Source organism: Dioszegia hungarica (assembly GCF_025882075.1).
Source record: "Dioszegia hungarica strain PDD-24b-2 chromosome Unknown MKK02contig_16, whole genome shotgun sequence".
NCBI classification, from domain to species: Eukaryota; Fungi; Basidiomycota; class Tremellomycetes; order Tremellales; family Bulleribasidiaceae; genus Dioszegia; species Dioszegia hungarica.
Window position 1 is genome coordinate 431,316 of NW_026515773.1, and position 20,158 is coordinate 451,473.

General features: G+C 56.3%; 7 protein-coding genes across 7 annotated transcripts; 4 read left to right on the forward strand and 3 right to left on the reverse strand.

Moving 5' to 3' along the window:
- Positions 1-1,103: 1,103 nt before the first annotated feature.
- Positions 1,104-2,457, forward strand: MKK02DRAFT_28405 (uncharacterized protein; the record flags this gene model as incomplete). The annotated part of the gene is made up of 7 exons (XM_053087544.1): positions 1,104-1,315; positions 1,367-1,537; positions 1,595-1,680; positions 1,728-1,817; positions 1,865-1,909; positions 1,958-2,344; positions 2,402-2,457. The coding sequence occupies 7 exons, from the start codon at positions 1,104-1,106 to the stop codon at positions 2,455-2,457; spliced, it is 1,047 nt and encodes a 348-aa protein (XP_052943375.1).
- A 347-nt stretch (positions 2,458-2,804) lies between these two features.
- On the forward strand, positions 2,805-4,090 carry MKK02DRAFT_28406 (uncharacterized protein; the record flags this gene model as incomplete). Its single annotated transcript, XM_053087545.1, has 3 exons — positions 2,805-3,484; positions 3,598-3,793; positions 3,926-4,090. The coding sequence occupies 3 exons, from the start codon at positions 2,805-2,807 to the stop codon at positions 4,088-4,090; spliced, it is 1,041 nt and encodes a 346-aa protein (XP_052943376.1).
- A 285-nt stretch (positions 4,091-4,375) lies between these two features.
- On the reverse strand, positions 4,376-5,387 carry MKK02DRAFT_17464 (DNA-directed RNA polymerases ii 24 kda polypeptide; the record flags this gene model as incomplete). Its single annotated transcript, XM_053085791.1, has 7 exons — positions 4,376-4,403; positions 4,462-4,578; positions 4,633-4,772; positions 4,825-4,906; positions 4,952-5,059; positions 5,112-5,191; positions 5,313-5,387. The coding sequence occupies 7 exons, from the start codon at positions 5,385-5,387 to the stop codon at positions 4,376-4,378; spliced, it is 630 nt and encodes a 209-aa protein (XP_052943377.1).
- A 1,401-nt stretch (positions 5,388-6,788) lies between these two features.
- On the forward strand, positions 6,789-13,061 carry MKK02DRAFT_38260 (uncharacterized protein; the record flags this gene model as incomplete). Its single annotated transcript, XM_053090014.1, has 28 exons — positions 6,789-6,809; positions 6,856-7,215; positions 7,262-7,522; positions 7,568-7,857; positions 7,915-7,999; positions 8,044-8,112; positions 8,155-8,314; positions 8,372-8,465; positions 8,512-8,680; positions 8,730-8,805; positions 8,850-8,925; positions 8,969-9,071; positions 9,116-9,182; positions 9,231-9,820; positions 9,864-10,031; positions 10,079-10,487; positions 10,530-10,586; positions 10,635-10,794; positions 10,840-10,962; positions 11,011-11,108; positions 11,164-11,327; positions 11,377-11,415; positions 11,469-11,485; positions 11,535-11,673; positions 11,720-12,232; positions 12,280-12,307; positions 12,359-12,891; positions 12,942-13,061. 28 exons carry the CDS (start codon positions 6,789-6,791, stop codon positions 13,059-13,061), a joined length of 4,989 nt encoding a protein of 1,662 aa, XP_052943378.1.
- Positions 13,062-13,276: 215 nt separating this feature from the next.
- MKK02DRAFT_38261 (pyridine nucleotide-disulfide oxidoreductase-domain-containing protein) lies at positions 13,277-15,465 on the reverse strand (the record flags this gene model as incomplete). The annotated part of the gene is made up of 10 exons (XM_053090015.1): positions 13,277-13,295; positions 13,342-13,412; positions 13,461-13,574; positions 13,637-14,236; positions 14,283-14,407; positions 14,460-14,630; positions 14,677-14,997; positions 15,041-15,134; positions 15,189-15,391; positions 15,447-15,465. The coding sequence occupies 10 exons, from the start codon at positions 15,463-15,465 to the stop codon at positions 13,277-13,279; spliced, it is 1,737 nt and encodes a 578-aa protein (XP_052943379.1).
- Positions 15,466-16,854: 1,389 nt separating this feature from the next.
- MKK02DRAFT_28410 (phospholipid metabolism-related protein) lies at positions 16,855-18,361 on the forward strand (the record flags this gene model as incomplete). Its single annotated transcript, XM_053087546.1, has 8 exons — positions 16,855-17,120; positions 17,175-17,282; positions 17,333-17,483; positions 17,572-17,712; positions 17,764-17,788; positions 17,842-17,918; positions 17,965-18,115; positions 18,168-18,361. The coding sequence occupies 8 exons, from the start codon at positions 16,855-16,857 to the stop codon at positions 18,359-18,361; spliced, it is 1,113 nt and encodes a 370-aa protein (XP_052943380.1).
- A 153-nt stretch (positions 18,362-18,514) lies between these two features.
- On the reverse strand, positions 18,515-20,144 carry MKK02DRAFT_28411 (uncharacterized protein; the record flags this gene model as incomplete). The annotated part of the gene is made up of 6 exons (XM_053087547.1): positions 18,515-18,545; positions 18,594-18,677; positions 18,723-19,126; positions 19,169-19,255; positions 19,305-19,423; positions 19,472-20,144. 6 exons carry the CDS (start codon positions 20,142-20,144, stop codon positions 18,515-18,517), a joined length of 1,398 nt encoding a protein of 465 aa, XP_052943381.1.
- Positions 20,145-20,158: the final 14 nt, after the last annotated feature.

Here is a 20,158-nt window from a genome sequence, read left to right on the forward strand (position 1 = left end):
TCCGGCCGAAAGGCACCGCTCGACTCGGGAGGCCCAAGCTCGACGCGCCCGGCCGAGATTTGAGGCCTTCCGCCAACCCCTATGGCTAAGCCTATACTGTACCGACCGGTATCCTCGCTGAAGGTTTCATATTCTGATCTGTGTTTCGGTTGATTAAACCGACCCTTGCCTCCCGAGACATTGCGTTAGTCGGTATCCGATCGAAAGCGCACCGTGCGTGCTGTGGAGTGGGGGGGTCATGCCGTCATCCTCGCCGATGCCTGTGTTTCCGGAGGAGGCGAGCATGTTTCAGAGTAACTTTACTGACCGAACGACGCAAGCCTGCTCTCAACCTTGTACCTATCGGTAAGGAAAGGAAGGGGGACGAAGCTCACGATCAATACCTTTGGCGCGTCAGCCCATGCTTACACCTTGCTTTGCGCTCTGGGGTAAAGACGCCGGGCGGGTAAGAAGAGACTAAGCTTGGACCTCTGACTCTGTAACGTCCGGTCTGCACTGACCCCCTTGTTTCCACACAGCTACAAGGGCGACTGCTACCTCCTTTGGACTAATGATACTCTATGCCCTGGACTAGATGCCTCGATGTTGACTACAGGCAGCCCACGCTGACAACCCTCGTTTTCCACCGCGGCAGATATAAAGACAGAGCTCATCCCCTCCTTTGCTTTCTTCTCTTCATCCACTTCATCATCCTCCCTCTGTCAACTACCACTTCTTCTCTCTCTCAACTCCTCTAGTGACTGATACTCGCCCTCATCCAGCATCGACAGATCACCGGAAACCAACACCATACTCGCTCATTAGCCAACAGAATCTCCTTTCACTCCCCATCAGTGCGTATCTTCTCCTTTGATCGGCAGAAGCGGTGCCGCTCTCTTCCACCTCCCAGACATCCTTCGACCCCTTCCAATGTCCCACTCCCACCGTCGATCCTTTCAAAGATGAGCCTTATTACTCTCAGCGGGAGCTTTAGATGTTCCGCTCTGCCTCATCCGTCCTCCCTCGCCTTCTCGCACGTCCCCCTACCTCCTTCCCCCTCTCTTTTCTCACACAGCCTCCTAGGCTCTCTCACTGACAACTTCAGCCACCCTCCACCCTCCACCATGCACTTCTCTTCCACCCTCCTCGCCTTCCTCGCCTCCGCATCCCTCGCATCCGCCACCTTCGGCCACGGCATAAAATTCTCCTGGGAATGCGACAAGGACACGCGCGATAAGGCTCCTCAACCCGTCAAGAACGACTGTTCCGGCCGTGGCGACTTCTTTACCCACTTCCTCGGCAAGGCCGTCTGCTGCAGTGACAAGACACGAGTTCCGTGAGTCTCTCCTCTCTTCCTCCTCCGACATGACTATAAGCTGACGGCCAGACCACCCAAGGATGACGACTGCCCCCACAACTGGGCATGGAATAAGCGTGTCAAGTGCTGTATCCCACCCAAGCCCGTCTGCGAGAAGGACTGCGGTGAGGGCTACGTCTTCAACAAGGTCACGATGAGGTGCGACCGCAAGGAGGTCAACAAGTGCGGCAAGGGTCAATGGTGAGCAATCCTTCCTCTTCTCTACTGCTTCGCCTCCAGGTCTGAGCTGACGTCTAGGTGGCACGACCGTAACAAGGAGTGTTGCGACTTTGACTGGTCATGGGACCGCGGAACCTGCCCCAAGGGCAAGAAGTGCCCTACCAGTGAGTCTACCCTCCTTCCGATATCTCTTTGCCGCGCTGACTTGCAGAATGGCACTGGTCCAAGAAGTACAACCGGTGCAAGCCCGACACTCCCCGCACACCCGAGCCCGACTGTGACGACTGGAACGACCACAACGGTGAGTACAGGTGCTTCTCTAGTCTTGCTTCGGAGCTGACAAGATAGGATGCTGCGGTGGCCCTCCTCCCCCCGGTCCTTCCCCCAAGCCCGGTAAATTCCGCTCATACACTGCATCCTTGGATCAAGCTGACGTTCAAGTCCACCCCATCCCTGCGCCACCTACTCCTCCTCACGCTGGCGGTCCCAAGAACCCCGCTGGACCTGGACCCAAGCCAGCCGGACCTCCCGCCGGTGGACCCCAGCCGGCTGGACCTCCCGCCGCCCCCGGTCACCCCAAGCGCAACACCCACGCCCGCCGCACCCAGATCGCCTTCCCCAAATCCGAGATCGACGAGATGTACTGCCCCGACGTCCTCCACGCCTGCTCCATCAACACCGTCGTCGGCGGCGAGTGGGCCTACGAGTGCATCGACTTTGCGACCGAGCTCGAGTCATGTGGCGGGTGCGCATCGACCGGGGATGGGCAGGACTGCACCAAGATCCCGCATGCGATCTCGGTTGGATGCGACTTTGGTACCTGCATCGGTGAGTTGTCTTTTGGTCAACTTTCTTTCGCTGCCGAGACAATGAGCTGACGTCCAGTCAACACATGCCAGCAAGGCTTCGTCGCGAACGGTACATCTTGCGTCACTCCTTGATAGGTATTTCTGGACAAAGTAGTGCACTGCGATTGTGAATGGACAGTTGCCTCTTTCTATAGTTATAGCTTAGATTTTCCATTTCTTTCACGTATATAGACAAAAAAGACATGGACTATGTATCGGATACAAGGCCGGCTTGACTTGGTGGGCCAGATACTGCAGCCCCCACCGGCCTCACCCGCATTGCTTGACTTGACAGCCACTTGCTCTGCGCCAAGCCAGGTCCGGCAGAGACTCTCGTAAAGATCTGTCACGCTGCCGCTGCCCTGAGCCAAACGAGCGGAACGTGAATTGCATCCAACTTTGCCTTCACTCTCCTCATCACCACCCCTCGGTATGGCAACATGGCGGCAACGTCAGCCCCATACATCCCCGAGTCACCAGAATCGCCCGTCATCTCGCGCCTACCGCATGTCAAAGTAACACCCCCGACCTCGCCCGGCGGAAGCGGCAATAGCACGCATCAGGCGCTGTTGGCGTTGACTGATCCGACTCGGCCTGGGCATCCCCGACAAACGTCCTCATATGCCTCGGACCACTATTCGGATCTGGAGGAAAGCGGCGGTGGAGGGGGAAGCGGTCAGAAAGCCGGCGGAGAAGGCAATGGGTGGACATGGAGCTGGTCAGGCCTCACATCACCCACTTGGGCCCGGTCCGGCTCTGGCTCCAGCGGGGGTCGAGGTCGGTCAAGCCCAAAGCCACAACCACACACCGCCGGACTCAAGACACATCATCGCGATCTGAGCTCGGAAGAGACATTCGAGACGCCCATGAACGAGCCTACGAAAAGGCTGAGGCATGGGCGGCAGGGCAGCCTGAGTGCGAGGATAGGCGAAGTGGGGGGAGGAATGGTAGGGATGGTCAAGCGGCGGATGAGCGGTGTGGGGGGTGTGAGGCGGCTGAGTGGGGAAGGGAGGAGAGATGGAGAGGGGGAGGGAAGGCTGGGTAAGGTGGGGAGAGCGGTAGAGAAGAGGGTGAGGGGGGTGGAGAAGGGGAATTGGCCATTTTTGATCGTGTTCATCGCGTGAGTACAGCTTCGGCTTTCTTCTTCAGGCATCTCAGAAATCTCTGTCTTCCACCCTACCTGGTCTGGCTGTCTACTCAGCATACATGTAAGGGAGTAGAGCTGACTTCCAGATGCCTCTTCATCTTTGGGTCCGCCCTAGCGGGGCTAGGCTACCACCCACCACCTGACGTCCCCTCAACCTCTGCAGCAGGCTTCGAGCTCGGCAAGCCGGTCCATGAGCCTGTGGAGCGAAGGAGCGAGGCGGAGATTATGGCGGAACGGAGGAAGATGGAGGAGTTGTGGGGAAAGATGAAGCGGCCGAAAGATGTGAGTCTGGGCTACGGTATGAAATGACGGCGTGGGTATGGGGGACGCTGGATCGGAACGTCAAACTGGAGACTGGGAGTCGTACGCTCTGACAGTTGAGAAGATGGACTTTGGGCGAGGCTGATCATATAGGGCGCGTGGATGAAGAAGGGCCGAGATGACGGGGCACGTCGCAGAGTCCAGGCTCAGACGACCGCCGAGGACGAACCCCAAGCCGTCCACACTGCCGTCCAGGACAGACCGGCACCCATCGACCCGGCGATCCGCGAGGCGGAGGCAGAGCGGGCGGCCGAATAGTGATGGGGAGAGGACAGGATACAAGATGGAATATTGGAATCATAGGGGATTAGGGGATACAAGGGAATTGTGCAGTTGTACCCATACAAAAATCTGTTTATCTTTTGGGCGTAATGTGTATAGTTGACGAGTAACATGGGCATGGTATCTATAATGCATAGTCTGGTCTTCTCATGATGCTAATACTGTACACAGGCGACTCCAGGAGAACGGAACTCTGACCCAAAACGTAAACCTGACTACTCTGCTCGCTGGCTCGCCGACCTGCGTTTTAGGGGGACTGCATTACATGCAGATCCGGTAGGTGATATACCTGCAGAGTCAGCTAAGTGTCTAACATCCACGAGGGCGCTAGAGCGGGTCGAGCTCACCTTCCGGCCGTCTCACTCGCACGTTCAATCTTCATCACCTGGCCCCTCCGCATCCCGTAGTATTTGGCTACTGGGTCGGTCACCATGATTCGGGGCAACTGCGTCTCCTTCAGCCGACTGAGCAAGTCAGCTGTGCCCAGGGTGTCAGAACTTGAGAAACGGTAAGCTCACTACTTCTTTATCAATTCAGCCTTCTCGGACGGCGCCATGATCTGGTGTTTTGGTACCAAGAAGTGTTTTGTGATATTGACGAGCAGCTCGGCTTCGGGGAACTCTTCGACATGGTACTCGCTCGCCATTTCCTGCATTGTCTGAAGGGTCAGCTGCGGCTCCGCTCTCCGCCGAAAGCGCGGATCAGCTGACCTTGCGAGCCACACTCGACAGCTTCTCCGCATAGATGATGATCCCCTTCTTGGCCGAATGCTTCTCCAGCGCACCGTACATCCTACTCTATCAGCTCTTGGACCACGATGGGCAATAGTCAGCTCACGTTTTCATCGCCGCCTTGCTGACGTTCTTTTCTGGACAGAAGTAGACGTATATCCGGTCTCCCTGGGCATTCTCGTGGTCACACGGAAACGACATTCCACCTCGACTGCTAGAGTCAGCTCTTTTCCTTCGAGAGGAAGAGTACTACCGAGCAGACGTACTCTGGTACACCTGATCCACCATATCGATCCCGAAAGTCATCAAGGGTCTCGTTGATCTCGTACTCGGCTACAGCATACCCCTATCAACGTCAGCCTCAGACTTCTCGCTGACCGTTTGTGTTTCCTGCGCCGCTGCTTCTCCAGCTCAGGTTGCGCCATGTTCTTCGCGGACCCCAATCCTCCCCCGTATCCACTACTCACCCTATCCTTGCACATCTCGTGCACTGTCCTAGACACCCGCCATAATCTCGCGAGCTCTCTGTCGATTTCCGACATGCTGAAATAGATTGGCTAGGTGTGGAGTTTGCGCAAGTCCCGCGTTTCCGAGAGTTCGCTTTCCAATTTGCTTAGGCGAGCGATGAAGGCTAGAGACGTGGCGACGGAGGCTGATGCGGCTGATGATACTAGGATCTGAAGGCGAGGTGAAGATACAAGTTGTAGAGAAGAGGTTGCTGCTGTCGTCGAAAACCTCAAATCACATCTTATCGGAGGGACTGAATAAATTCACACCCAAAAACCAGCCATGGCTTGGACAAACCCATACATGATCTGTTTACGCTTATCAGGCCCCTCGTAGCTGCAGCTAGAAGGGGCCATACCAGGCCCCTCGCGGCGCAGAGGGAGGGCGAGCAGCTCAGAGGTGGAGGATCTGCCCAAGGGGAGGATAGGCAGCTCGGAGGGAGGACGGTTATCAAGCTAGCCGTCTTCCTCCCTCCTTTTCCGCTGCCCGCCCTCCCTCTGCGCCGCCTCCCTCTGAGCAGCGAGGGGCTCGACAACGAGCATAAGGTCTGGGAACCGACGGATGCGTTTGTCATCATCATCACGGACGCCTGCAGCACCGGTCGCAACTTTCTAGCGGTCCTGCCATCTCGTCAGAGCGGATATCGACTGGTCACACGGTAACAAGGCGCAGATTAAAGGCCGCCGATGCTGCCTCGGCCAGAAATGCCGCGTCCATGTCCGGTATATCTCCGCCCGCTTTACCAAAGCGTCCTCGATCGTCAAGCCGCCCGCCCCATTCCCCCTCGAGAGGACGGCCAGCCGATTCGGCCCAAGGTCGTCCGTCGCAAGAAGGTCCCGGGTGCTGCTCCCACTCGTGTCTCGGCTCGCTCCCGCAAGGAGGAGGTCAATCTCACCCTCGTCTCTACCTCGTCAGAAGCTCATATCTCAGTCGGCCCCGGCAGACGTGGTCTCGCTTGAGTAGAGTTCCCTCGTAGACTATGCGTCTGCTGCCCCTGTTCGTACATCTCCCCATCCAGGACCGCACCGCCAGACCGCCGATGATCGCGAGCGCAACGGCACTATCTGATGCAGCTCGTGCAAAAGTTATTGTGGTCCTGAGAGTTCCGGGGGCATTCTTATCTGAAACACGTCATTTTGGCTGCGACTGGACGCGTGCACCGCGTGTGTCCGATCTATCTTTGAGCACTTGCTCTTGCTGCTGCGGCAGGGCTATCTCTCGCCTTATATCACAGACCGCTCTTGTCCTCTGTGTGCAGACGTTTCAGACATTGCGCTCGGACGAATAGCGTTCACTCGCTCGGCCAGGCACAGATCCACGCCCGCAGACCGTCAAAGCGCAACATCTAGACCCTCTCGGAAATTTCAGCTCGCTCTGCCCTTTCGCACCGCATTCCGCACGTCTCTGAGCGCCTATGCCTCTTTGCTTCATCCAAGATGAAGCATCATGATGTCCATGTGAGCCACAAACCTTGGCAACTTCACTCTCAGCTCACACTATCAGGAGCCCATCTCGCCCGAGCTCATTGCACACCTCCGACCCCTCATCTCACTCTCGATCCTCCTCTTCCCCGTCCTGACATCTATACCGCCTATCCCCCGGCTCCTCTCGCCAGTTCGGTACCTCTTCTCTGACATCTTGACCCTCGACTCATTCATATCGCCAGAGCTGCCAACCCGAGATGAGGCGAAGCGGATAGAAGGGCACGGGCTGCGGTTATGGAGACAGCTCATCCTTGTTGGAGGAGGTCTGGCGGGGTTGGTCGGGTGGACAGTGGTGTTCGGGATGAGCCTTGTGGCTGCCATTCAGGGAGAGGAAGGCGTGCGGGACGTGCTAGCCGCAGCTGGGATGATGATCGTCTGGGTATGTCAACGTTGAGAGAGGCTCAGGCGGGGCTGACGGTGTTCAGATATACCTCTTCTCTCAGCCGCTCTTCCGCCCACCGTCGACTCCACCATGGTCAGCCACGATTGTCTACTCGTTGCTCTGGCTCTCCTCTCTCGGCGCTCTGGCGCTGGCAGGCTTCCTCAGAGCAGCAAATGGTCACTTTCCAAAATGGGCCAGTCCATTCTGGCTGTCCTTCGAAATCGTCAGCGTAGTCATCACCTCGCTTCAGCTTTACGTGGTCGGCGGGCTTCCACTTGCTACTCCAGAAGCTCTCGTCAGAGTCGTATGTCCCAGCTATGGAAGGACCTGGAGCTAGCTGATCCCGCAGGAAACCGCACCCGACGACCTTGTCACTCCCTTCACCTGGCTCTCCTTCTCCTGGGTCGACTCCTTCATCCGCCTTGGAAACGAGAAAGAACTCCAATCGGAAGACATCCCGAACCTCTCGCCCACGCAGCAGTGTGCGCACGTGTTCCGCAGCTTTAACGATACGAAGGCGCGAAACCTGCTGTGGAAGATCCTGCTGGCGAATCGGATGGATATTATACTGGATGCGGTATTGACGCTGGTCAGTGTCGTGCTGAACTATGCGGGACCGTATTTCCTGAAGCAGATCCTGTGAGCTGCTTTTTGCTGCGGGGAATCAAAGTGAAGAAAGACAGCTGATATGTGTAGGGATGGGTTGACCGACCGGACTGCAAGAGCTATGAGCCAGGCATACGTTTATGCCATGTTGGCTCTCGCTGCTACGACAATCAAGGTACGCACCCATGTTTGGTGCAGCCTACTGTAGCTGAAACTTAGGCTGTCACTGATCTACTGCATCTCTGGCACAGTCGGCGTGCGACTGTCAGAATCAAGACCGAGCTCATTGTCAGTCGCTCGAATGCAGATCAGGACATCGCTGATCGTCAGGCCGCTATATACGACAAGTCTCTGAGGAGAAAAGACGCCTCAGGCGTGATCACCAAGAAGGATGCAGAAGGCGAAAGCGATAGCAAGGATGCCGAGGGCAAACCGAAAGAGGAAAAGAAGACCAATGCGGACGCAGGCAAGGTCGTCAATCTCATGGCGGGTGAGCTGTGCTGTTTTCATTTACGGCAATGGTCGCGGAGTGAGCTGACCGCGGCAGGCGATACCAACCGGATTGCTAATACCGTGGCTGGAGCATACTATATCTACTCAGCTCCACTTGAACTGATTGTCGCTTCGGTATTCCTGTATAAGTGTGTGCAGATCATAGTCAATACGGACCCCGGCTGATTGACTCAGCATCCTCGGCTGGTCCGCCTTTGTTGGCATGGCCGTCCTTGCTATCGCTATGCCTCTCAACTCGATGGTCTCGAAACGCAGCGTCAAGATCACGCAGGATCTGCTGAAAGCCAGAGATGGGAGGATCAGCGTGATGAACGAGCTGATTGGAGCGATTACGTTTATCAAGGTAAGTTGGGCGGCTCGCGTGGGCAGTGGCGTGCAGAGCTGATGTATAGTTCTTTGCTTGGAGCTCGCAATGGAAAGAGAGGGCGACAAAGGCACGAGCGAACGAGATGAAGCAGATGGTCAGATGTGAGTCGACATTGCCGCTTCAGGGGATGCAGCTGACATTGCAGCCTTGATCAATTCGGTCTACTTCTCGCTCCTGTGGGCACTGGTTCCTATATTCGTCACCCTGATGGCTTTCTTCTGGTATGTGCCGTACCGGAGTGCTGTGATCGGCGCTGATAGACAGCTACGTCTTGGTTGCCAAGCAAGACCTTACGGTGTCCGTCGCCTTTACTGCGATTTCTCTCTTCGGCATGTTGCGCATGCCGCTCAACTTCATCCCTGTCTTTGTGAGTCGGAACTGAAGTGCGGACTGTCAGACGCTGATCGCCAGGTCGTCATGATTCTGCAAGCACACGTATCGGTCAAGCGTATCGAGGACTTCCTGGGCGAGGATGAAGGTGAGCTCAGTGCACAGCGAGAAATCAGCGCAGGGCCTGACGATGTAGTGCCCGAGTGGGTCTCAAGCCTAAAGCGGTCGTCAGAGCCACCGCTCGTCAAGACCAAGATCAGCTTTGAGAACGCCTCCTTCGCCTGGAATTCTGGAAAACAGGACGAGGCAGATCCAACCGTCACTGTCGACCCTACCACCGCTTCCGCTGTCCCCACAACCCAAGCTGCTGTGCCCAACACCTCAATCGACGCCACCGCCGTGGTCAAGACAGACGACGCCGACTCGCGGTTCCAGCTCTCCGACCTGTCCGTTGTCTTCCCCCTCGGCAAGCTCACGGTCATCACAGGACCCACTGGATCAGGCAAGACCGCCATCCTAACTGCTTTGCTCGGCGAGATGGAGCTGCTCTCCGGCTCCTCTCATCTCCCCAAGTTCACGCAGCAGGTGGACAAGCGGGCTCTGAGGAATAGCGTGGCGTACGCGAGCCAGACGGCGTGGTTGCAGCAAAAGTCGATCAGGGAGAATATCCTATTTGGCGAAAAGATGGACGAAGAGCGATATGAGAGTGTTCTGGAGGCGTGTGCGCTTTTACCGGATCTGGAGGTGTTGGAGGACGGGGATCAGACGGAGATCGGGGCCAAGGGTGTGAGCTGTCGATACTGGTTCAAGGGGTAAGCTGATCGTGTAGGTATCGCTCAGCGGGGGTCAGAAGGCGAGGGTAGCCCTAGCGAGAGCTGTATACTCGTATACGCAGCATGTGCTGCTGGACGACCCGCTGGCGGCTGTGGACTCGCATACCGCCAAGCACCTGACGGACCGGTGCCTAAATGGTCCAATTCTGAAGGGTCGAACGATTGTGAGCTATTCCGATTACAGTATGCAGACGCTAGCTGACACGATCAGCTCTTGGTGTCGCACCATGTCGAGCTCCTCCTCCCCTCGGCGAACTACATCGTTCGAATCCTGGACGGCCGGATCGACGCGCAAGGCACCCCCGCGGACCTTCGGGCACGGGGCGAGCTCGACGGCCTCGTCGCCATGGAAGAAGCCGAGATCGCCAAGGAAGAGCCAGTCACTGCCGACAAGGCCATCGACGATGAGATCAAGGTCGTCGATGAGGTGGCGAGTACAGCCGTCAGTGATGATGCTGGCTCGACGAAGGGGGAGGAGCGGAAAGGCAGGAAGAAGGCGCCAGGGAAGAAGTATGTTCAGGATGAGGAGAGGCCCGTCGGGAATGTCAAGTGGGAGACGTACAAGCTGTACATCGTCGCTGCCACGTATATCACCTGGGCGTGGGCTTTGCTTATTCTCCGTAAGTCCTGCTTATAGACGAAGAGCACAAGCTGACGGGCAGTCATCTCGCAGTTCTTTTCGGTGGGAGAACGATACTGGCTGAAGATCTGGGGACAGGGTAAGCTACACTGAATCCCGACAAGCGAGGAATGCTGACATACCATAGCCTACCTCGTCCGCTCCGCTCCATCATTCTTCTCGTTCGCTCAGCCTTCGACGCTGGGGTACCACCACGACCTCAACGCTCATCAGCACATCCTCCACATCGCCAACTCCACGATGTCCGCGGCGAACGAGACATTCTCAAGTTGGCCGTTCCATGACTTGTAAGCCGGACTTGCTAGGAATTTGTCGCAGAAATTGACCCATAGACCGCCTGCGCGCACTCACCCGCTCTTCTATCTCATCATGTACTCGGGCATCGTCATAGGTACAGCCATGCTTGGGGTCTTCTCGAATATCGTTGGGTCTTGGGGGCAGTATCGTGCAGCCATGTAAGCTGCGCCTTGCGCTGAGGCGGAGCAAGAGAGCTGATCAGGCAGAAACTTACATGATAAGCTACTCGATACGGTCATGAGCGGTACTATCCGCTTTTTTAACGTCACACCTGTCGGTCGGATTCTGAACCGGTTCTCGAAGGGTGAGCTTATATACACCTTCCTAACTGCGAGCGGGCACCCAGCTGACACGGGCAGATATCGAAACGATCGACTCGTCTCTCAACTCAGGGCTTCGGACGGTCATTATCTACGTCGCGAACCTATTTGGAGCGCTGGCGGTGGTGGCTGTTATTGTCCCTTGGTTCCTGCTGCCTGCGGCCATTATCAGCTGGCTGTATCTGCAGTACTCGATCTTATACGTGAGCCGCAATTGCCGCAGCGACCGGAGCGCAAAATTGATCAATGCAGTTGAGGGTCGGACGGAGTCTGAGGCGACTCGAAGCTATCGTGAGTCAAGTGCCTTGGTAGATTAAACGATGAACCTATGCTGATACGAGCAGTCTCGATCACCCATATAGTGCGCTGCGTCTATCGCGTATCTCCGCAGAACTAGCTGACAACTGAAGCTCTGGATTCGCTGAACTGCTCGACGGAGTGGTTTCGGTCCGAGCCTTCTCAGCAGAGTCGCGCTTCCTGGCGCAGCTCTGCGAGCAGGTCGACAAGATGCAAGCCGCGCACTATTACTACTGGATGATGAACCGATGGGTGAGCTACGTCCCCTTTCCTTCTGAATGGCAAAGTTGACATATAGCTTCTTATCAGGTTCGATGTCCTCGGCGGTGTCTCCGTCTGCCTGACCACACTCTTCGCCCTCACAGGCGCCATTGATCCCGGATCCGCCGGTATGGCGATCCTCTCCTCCCAATCCTTCGTCATGGGCTGCTACTGGGTCTCGCGATTCTGGGGCCAGCTCGAGATGGACTTCAACTCGGTCGAGCGGGTCCAAGAATACCTCCACATCCCACAAGAACCACCCGCCATCATCCCATCATCCCGCCCGCCCGCATATTGGCCGAGTAGTAATCCCGCCTCGCCCGAGGGGTTCCTTAGCGTTCGGGACCTCGAGATCCGGTATGCGCCCGATCTGCCGACGGTCTTCAGTGGGAGCTTTGAGATTAAGGCGGGGGAGAAGATTGGGTTGATTGGACGGACGGGAAGTGGCAAGTCGACTTTGGCGATGAGCTTTTTGAGGTTCTGTGAGCCGTACAAGGGTGGGATATGGCTGGATGGGCTGGATATCACCTCGATGGGGGTGGACGATTTGGTAAGTCCTAGCGTAGATTGATGCAATGCTCACAGCTGACTCTGTAGCGGTCGAGGATTACATACATCCCACAAGGTCAGTTGCCCAAGCCGCTCTAAAATGCTGGCAGTGAAGCTGATCATTCAGATGCTGTCCTCTTCTCAGGCAGCGTCCGGCTCAACCTCGACCCCTTCGATGAGCACACCGACGAAGAACTCATGGACGCCCTCGCGCGGGTCAACCTCGGTACCGACTCCTCCCCCACCGCTTCGCGCATCCCTAGTCGCGTCCCCTCCGCCCACCGTCTTGCCGCTCTCGCGGCTGAAGATGATGGCCCATCCTCCTCCAACCTATCCACCACGTCCGTCACCGCCACCCGGAAGACCCCGGGCATTACCCTTCAATCTGATATCTCTGCGGGCGGCGCCAACTTCTCCCAGGGCCAACGTCAATTAATAGCGATGGCACGAGCGTTGCTCCGCCGGTCCAACCTTATCATCATGGACGAAGCGACAGCGAGCGTAGACTTCGCCACCGATGAAGCTATCCAGCGGGCCATTCGGTCCGAATTTGGCGGGTCCACTTTGATCACCATTGCGCACAGATTGAGCAGCGTGATTGATTATGATAGACTGTTGGTCTTGGCGGATGGCAAAGTGGCCGAGTTTGATACACCAATAGTGAGCTCGATTTCAGACTATCCGGGATGAAATCAAGCTGATGGTGGCAGAATCTCCTGCGGAAGGACGGATCACTATTCAAGAATCTGTGCGAAAAGTCTGGCAAGTACAAGGATCTGTACAAGGCGGCGGAGAAGAAGGAGAAGGGAGAACTGCTGGTGGATGTATAATCAGGTATACGATGAGTGGGCGGGCGACATGCAGGATATATTGATTGTGCGCAGGTTTGAAAGAACAGAATTTGAGCGCATCTATAATGGGTCTGATACATGGGCTAAGTTGGATCAAGAGGCGGCCTAGATATGATAAGAGTTGATCCTGCGAACAGCAGAGGCATCAAGGGAAGGCACGATCGGATCGAGGAGCAAGCTGGCAGCCCAAGCTTTTACTCGCGGGAGACATCACTGCATCGTCAGTTGCCATTCGGTAGAAACAGCATGATCAACTCACCGTCCGAAGATCTTGACTTTCATCCAGTCCGCCAGGACGAGGGTCCTATTTCTGACCGAGTAGAGGGTGGACTGATCTTGTAAGCTGTCATCTGCGCAGTCGCGGGCGTGGGGACTTACCACATAAGCCGACCGCCAGAAGATCATGGCAGCACCACCACCGCTCGCTACGTTTCCGTTGAAGAGTGGGAGATCGGCAATAGCCTTCTCGGAACCAATGTACGCGAGCGAGCCCTGAAGATTGATCAGGTCATGTCGCCTCATCGGCGCAAGACATGGCCTAGCTGAAGACTTACCTGGTGCGAGTAGTGAAACGGGGTCAACTTGCTGTACCTCGTGACCTTCTTCTCCAGCCCCTCGACCGCCTCGACCGCCGCAGCGCCACCCTCCGCCTTGAGCTCCTGCAGCTGCCTTTCGGCCCTCATCTTCTGCCCCATCTTGCCAAACATGTTGGCAAGGAACATGCCTTGCTGACTAGCGACCTGCGCTGTCGGCGCATACGCCGTCGCCGTACAGTCACCGACAGCGTAGATACCCGGCGCACCATTCATCTGGAGGTAGTCGTCCACCTCGATACCCCGTCGCTGCGTCTGCGTGCGCGGCAGCTTGGCCATGAGGTTGCGCGTAATCTCGCGAGAGGTGTTACCGGTCGCCCAGACGAGGAGACCGTAGGGGATCTCGCGCATCTCCTTGTTGGCATCCTGGACGACGACCCGGTCGGCTTGGACATCCTTGACCATGGTGCGGGTGAGGACGTCGATCTTGTTCTCCTTGAAGGTGGACTCGGTGTATTGGATAAGCTGCTTGGAGAAGGCGGGAAGGACGTTCGGGAGCGCTTCGATCAGGGTGATCCGGAGACGGTCGGCGATTTCGGGGTACCACTTGCGAAGATCGTCCTAGCATGTCAGTATGGTTTCCGCGCCGTAAAGTCTGTCTACTTACGATCAAGAAGTCGTGCAGCTCGCCGGCGTACTCGACACCGGTAGGTCCACCACCGACGACCACCATGTGCATCAATCGGTCAATCTCCTTCTCGTCCTGATCTCTGAACGCGGCTGTCTCAACACCTCATACGTCAGCTGATGCTTTTTGACAGGCTCAACGCGCCTTCCAACTCACAGTCCAGCAGCCTCTGCCTGATCTTGTCGGCATCGCTGAGCTCCTTTAGGAAACAAGCGTGCTCCTTGACACCCTTGATACCGAATGTCTGGTTCTCACAGCCTACGGCGTAGACGAGGTAGTCGTAGTTGATGGTGACGGAACCAGCTTCACCCCGGATATCGGAGAGATCTGCACATCAGCCACCGATCTCCCGATTCCCGCAGTCTAGACTCACCCTGGAAAGTGACCGTCTTGTTGATCGGGTCAACATCCCTCGCCTCCGCCTCATACACCTGGACCGCCCGCTTCTTGTGCCTCGTAATGTACCTGGTCGGCTGGATGATCGACCTTGGCTCGAGTGTACCGACTGTTACTGACGGAAGCAATGGCGAGAAGAGGAAGTAATTTCGGGGTGAAATGACGACGACGTTGTATTCCTCGGTATCGAGGGATTTGAGGAATGAGGTGGCTCCCCATCCTGAACCAAGGACGACGAGGGTGGGCTTGGTCTTGTCTGCGGGGAGCTGTTCTCCCGGGTGAGCCTGGACTTGGGTCACTGATGGTCAGCTTAGAACGAGGGATAAGATCGAGGGACGTACCGTAGATGAAAGCTCCGGTGGCGGTCAAGAGCAGGACGAGCGTTACTCGACCGAAGTTCTGAAGGAACCGTCTCCACCGAGTAAGCACGTAGGGCTGGACATATCAGCCCAATCGACGAGTGAAGACAGGTAGGCGCTAGAAGCGCACTTTAGGATTAATCACCTTATCTCCGTTAGGCAGCGGTTGAGACTGCCCAGGGGGAGGTACGACGGGAGGCAGCTGGAATCGCCGCGAGCTCGTCGAGAAGGGCGATGTGGCGAGGGATGAGGTGGTGGGGAGGGTACGGGCGATGCGGAGGGGGGTGCGGAGGGAGAGCGCTGGTCGTGCGAGGAGCAGAGGACTGCGTGTGACTAGCGGTATCAGCATCGAGCTTACGATGACCCTGCTCGCGTGGTGGAAACGTACCTATTTGCCTGAACGCCATGATGGGAGGAATATCAGATTTCTAGCCGATGAAAAACCTGAGGACTGCAGGTCTGGGATATAAGCTCGACATCAAAACATCGCGCCGCGGGGTGCGCTGCAACTGCCGCTCGAGCCGCCTATGCCCTGATCGACCTCGCTAGTGATCGACACGCACCAGTCTGTGTCTAGCCTCTTTGGATGAGAGCCTTACAGCTGTCTCTAAGCAGCTGGTATGGCTGTCTGCTCTGTCCTGTTGTGTTGTGTATTGAGCGGAACGATAGATTGATGATGCAGCCCCGCCGGCTCAAAAAGTCCAGCGACGACTCGGGTCGATAAGGAATGTATGACGTGGATTTAACAAGCAAAAACAACGGGGCATTCTCGGGGTATATAAGATGGCGATATGGTTGTGGGTGCAAGAGAAGTCGCCGAGGAATGAGGATACTCCAGTCCCGTCTGTCTGATGTGGTCAATCAGGTCGGAGGAAGCGCCGCAGGAGGAGGCTATAAGCTACGATGCTGACGGCTGAATCAGACTGAACACAGACAACCTATCGAACTTTTGCCACCCGCTAGTCCAGCTCTGATTAGCTACTCACCAGGACCTGACTGAGCCGTCGGAGTCCAACAGACAGACCCATTGCGATGGCTTGATAAGATGCTCACCTCTCATTCCGGGCGAATCAATAGTGGGTCTCACAGAGTTACATGTGGAACGCTCCAAGCAATCCTTTCCCGCCCCCTAGGTCATGTGCCACAAAAGCTTCCTTGTTTATGGCTCAGTGGTCCATTCGCAGGTCAGAACCAATCCGGTGTCGGACTCGTTCACCCGGTCCGTATCCCTTTCGACTGGGTGTCAGGCTCTGGTTTGTTGTTCCGAAGGTCCTCGTCGTCTAGACGATAAAAGACGCCGATGATAAGCTGAACTTCCTCAACTTTCGCCATCTCGCTAGGGAGTTGACCTGCTGTCTTGCAGCCATGATACTCAGCCTGGAGAAGATTCGTGAAGCCATCAGGAGATCAAAGCGCGAAGATCCGTCTTCGCGCTTTGAGCACATGGTTTGCAACGCGGAGCAGAGGAGAGGCTGCACACATTAAGCACCAGATCCGGCAGGCTGACCATGCGGTTGATGTCGTCGTATGGACTTCGCCGCGGCGCTACTGTATCGTATGATATCTGTCACGCCCGAGATGGTAGTCTCCTCAGCGACATAGAGTCTTGAGATGCCTCACGACTGCCATTCTCCCTTGTTCTCGCCGCTTGACCGGGACAGGCACGGCCGCCACATGCCACACTGCGCTTAAACCACGTGTCGCTGGACCTTAATTCGACCTTAGCGACCCATTCCTGCCCTACCCCTCTTTGTCGATCGTTCTCTCACATATCGCCCTGCATAGTATCAAGCAGGATGACATCCTTCACGGACACAGTCCGCTTCTGTTTCCCCTCTAACAGCAGCGACGACAACCTCTTCCCAGAGGACAATCAGCACCGGGACCGGGAAGGATCGCCCAATGCCCTCTCCACCGGCGGTCGGCCCAAGCTTGGCGGTCGCAACTCGTCTCGCTTTCTCCAGCCTGAGGAGGATGATCTGAATCGAGGCGTGCTGGCGTTCTCATTCAAGCACGCCGTGAGGAGTTATCTGGCGGACTGGGCGCTGGCGGCTTTCCTGTGGTGAGCTAGTCATCTGTTATCGTCGCACCCAGGGCCTGTCGAGCTGACTTGTAGGGGTTCGCTGGCTTTGCTAAATCGCTCGCCCGGCCACAAGAGGGAGTTCTCATTGACAGATATCTCCATACAACACACTTTCGCCGTGCACGAGCGCGTGCCTCCCTAGTCAGTCTGCTCACATACCGTTTATGGACATTACGGGGCTGATATCTCAGTATGCTTGCAGCGATCTCGGTCGGTATCCCAGCTCTCATCCTCCTCCCCATCTCGACCCTCGTAGCTCGCTCAAAATGGGACATTCACAATGCCTTCATCGGTCTCTTTATGAGCTACACTATGACCGGTGTTGTGACTCAGCTCATCAAGGTGCGTTTCGCCTAGACGGCTGGTCAGATCCGCTAGCTGGCCAACCTTTTACAGCCCATCAAAGAGGTTCACCAGCTGATACCCGAAGATGAGCGTGGGACGACCTAGACCAGATCTGATCGCACGCTGCATGCCTCGTGCCGGAGCGGTCGATCATGCAATGTTCGGCCTATCGACATACAAGATCTGCACTACTCAAAATACCCTTCTCTTGGATGACGGCTTCAAGGTCAGCTTATCATTTCCCCAGAGCTTGGAAAGCCTAGCTGACAACGACCAGAGCTTCCCAAGTGGTCATTCATCCCGTACGTTGTAATGTCTCTTTGCTCGCGAAGGCTCAATGACTTACAACTCGTAGTATCATTCGCTGGACTCGGCTTCCTCGCTTGCTACCTCGCCGGCAAGATGCACCTCTGGGACAAGCGCGGGCACCGCGTGAGTAAGAGTGTCTGCGCGGAAGTACATGGCCGCTGACTTGCAGACCCGCGCATGGTGGGCAATGTCCCCTCTCCTCGGCGGTATCATGGTCGCCATTTCCCGGACCGAAGATAACAGGCATCACTGGCAGGATGTGCTCGTTGGGTCGCTGCTGGGGATGTTCATCGCCTGGGTCTCATACCGGTCATACTACCGTAAGCTTACTCTCGACTCGACGCCAGTGGAAATAGTAGCTAACGTAGACAGCCTCGTTCCGACACAGACATAGTCACCTACCGCTCGCTCCTCGAGCACAGAATGCGATGGAAGCGGAGGACGGGGATGAGGACGAGGAGGGGCTTTTGCCGAGGCGGACGACGCGGCTCGTGGACGAGGCCAACCCGCGGCCGAGCGAGGAGGAGCAGGCGTGGAGAGGTTCAGGCGGCGCCAGACGGGGATAGCATGTTCTCTGCGCATAGAGACATATCACCAGACATTACACATAGCATCTATGATCGCGTTTGCTGGCATGTTGCATGATGTTATTAAATAGTTAGAAGGCGCAAGAGAAGCATGGTACAAGCGGTGGACACAGCGGAGTCCCCGAGCGTGGCCTATGGTGGTAGGGAGATGAAGTCGTTAAGACTACGCGATCAGTATGTGTGATATCTCTGAGCGCAACCGAAAGCTCACAGGTGCACAAAGGGAGTCATGACATTGACGACGTTCTTGACTGTTTCTTGGAAATCTAGGTCGAGGACCTCTTCATCAGTGAAGCTTTATGGTTAGCTTCGACCAAAAACCCATGCAATCAAAGCTCACTGCTTGACGACCGCCACACTCCGCAGCTTCAACAGATCGATATCCTTGTGTCCCTTATCCACTCCCTTCGGTGCGACTTTGAGCGCATCCTCATGCCCAAACACATTCCGCCTCTCCCCCTTCTTACCCGGACTGGCTGGACCAAACATGTCCACAAACGCCTCACTTCCAATCACGTCCCGGAACCGTTCAGGCGTGTTCAAGAGATGATGCCGGATCGTCTGCATCTCGGTTTTGGCGGGACACCAGACACCCGCGGCGAGTATTGACTTGTCGTTGGGACACAGGGAGAGGTGGTAGCCCGCAAAGACGCCTTTACGGCCGGAGCGGGAGGTCGAGAGGGAGAAGGAGCGCTTGTACGGTGTTTTGTCGGATGAGAAGCGGACGTCACGGTAAATTCGGTGCTGGCTGTCAGTGATGGAAACAAGCTGCTGTGGATAGCTTACGATGAGGTCTTTTGGTGGCAATATTGGGACCTGACTGTCCGCCTCGTGCATCTTGAGCTGTACAAGCCCGACGAATGCCTGCCATTCCTGTAAGCTGTCAGCGGAGTGGCCAGGTGCCTTGATGATGTGAGCTAACCTTCTCCGCTTGCCGAAACGCTGGCTCATGTGACCTGAACCAGTCCCGGTCGTTGCGCTCTGGTATCTGCATGTTCTTCAGGAAGTTGAGGGTGTTTTGCGATATTCGTCCAGGTGGTACTACTTTGTCAGCCTGGCTGTCTCTACTCCGGGCGGCACTGAGCTTACCCTGACCAGTCTTTGGCGCTGGGTATATCCTCCCTGCAACTTCTTGCCCCTCTTCAAGCTCAACCTCCATATCGTCCTCCTCATCATCCTCGAACCCGTCCACTCTGGTCTTTCCAGCTACTTTCCCCTTCTTGCCAGACTCCACCTTGACCTTTTTCGTCGCAGACCCCTTCTTTGGTGTTCCTCGCTTCCGCTTGGACTTGCTTCCTCCCCCGTCAAGATCATCCGAGTCAACATCCGATTCATCCTCGTCCTCTTCGTCCTCATCCATGTCTTCGTCCTCGTCCTCCTCCCCTCCGGCGTTTCCTCCCGCTGAGGATGGAGCAAAGTCATCCTCTGACGCAGCGTCCGAATCGGACGAGTCCTCTTCCTCCGTGGAAGTCAAACCAGTGACGTCCGCCGGATCCTTCTTCGCCTTGCCCCTCTTGGCGGCGGCCTTGCCATTCCCATTTGCCTGCACCTTGGCGGAGACTCGTCCTTTCGAAGGCGAAGCGGTAGCCCTGCCCTTGAAGTAGGGCGAAGACTTGCCCTTGAGGGTGTCGGGCGTTTTGACCGGCGTGAGCGGAGATCCAGCAGCAGAAGTCGACTTGCGCGATGGTCGATTGGAAGAGCCTGCAGCTGGGGCGCTGCCGCGAGACGCTCGTGGCGTACGTGGAGACTTTGAGGGGGCCATATTTGAGCGGGGTG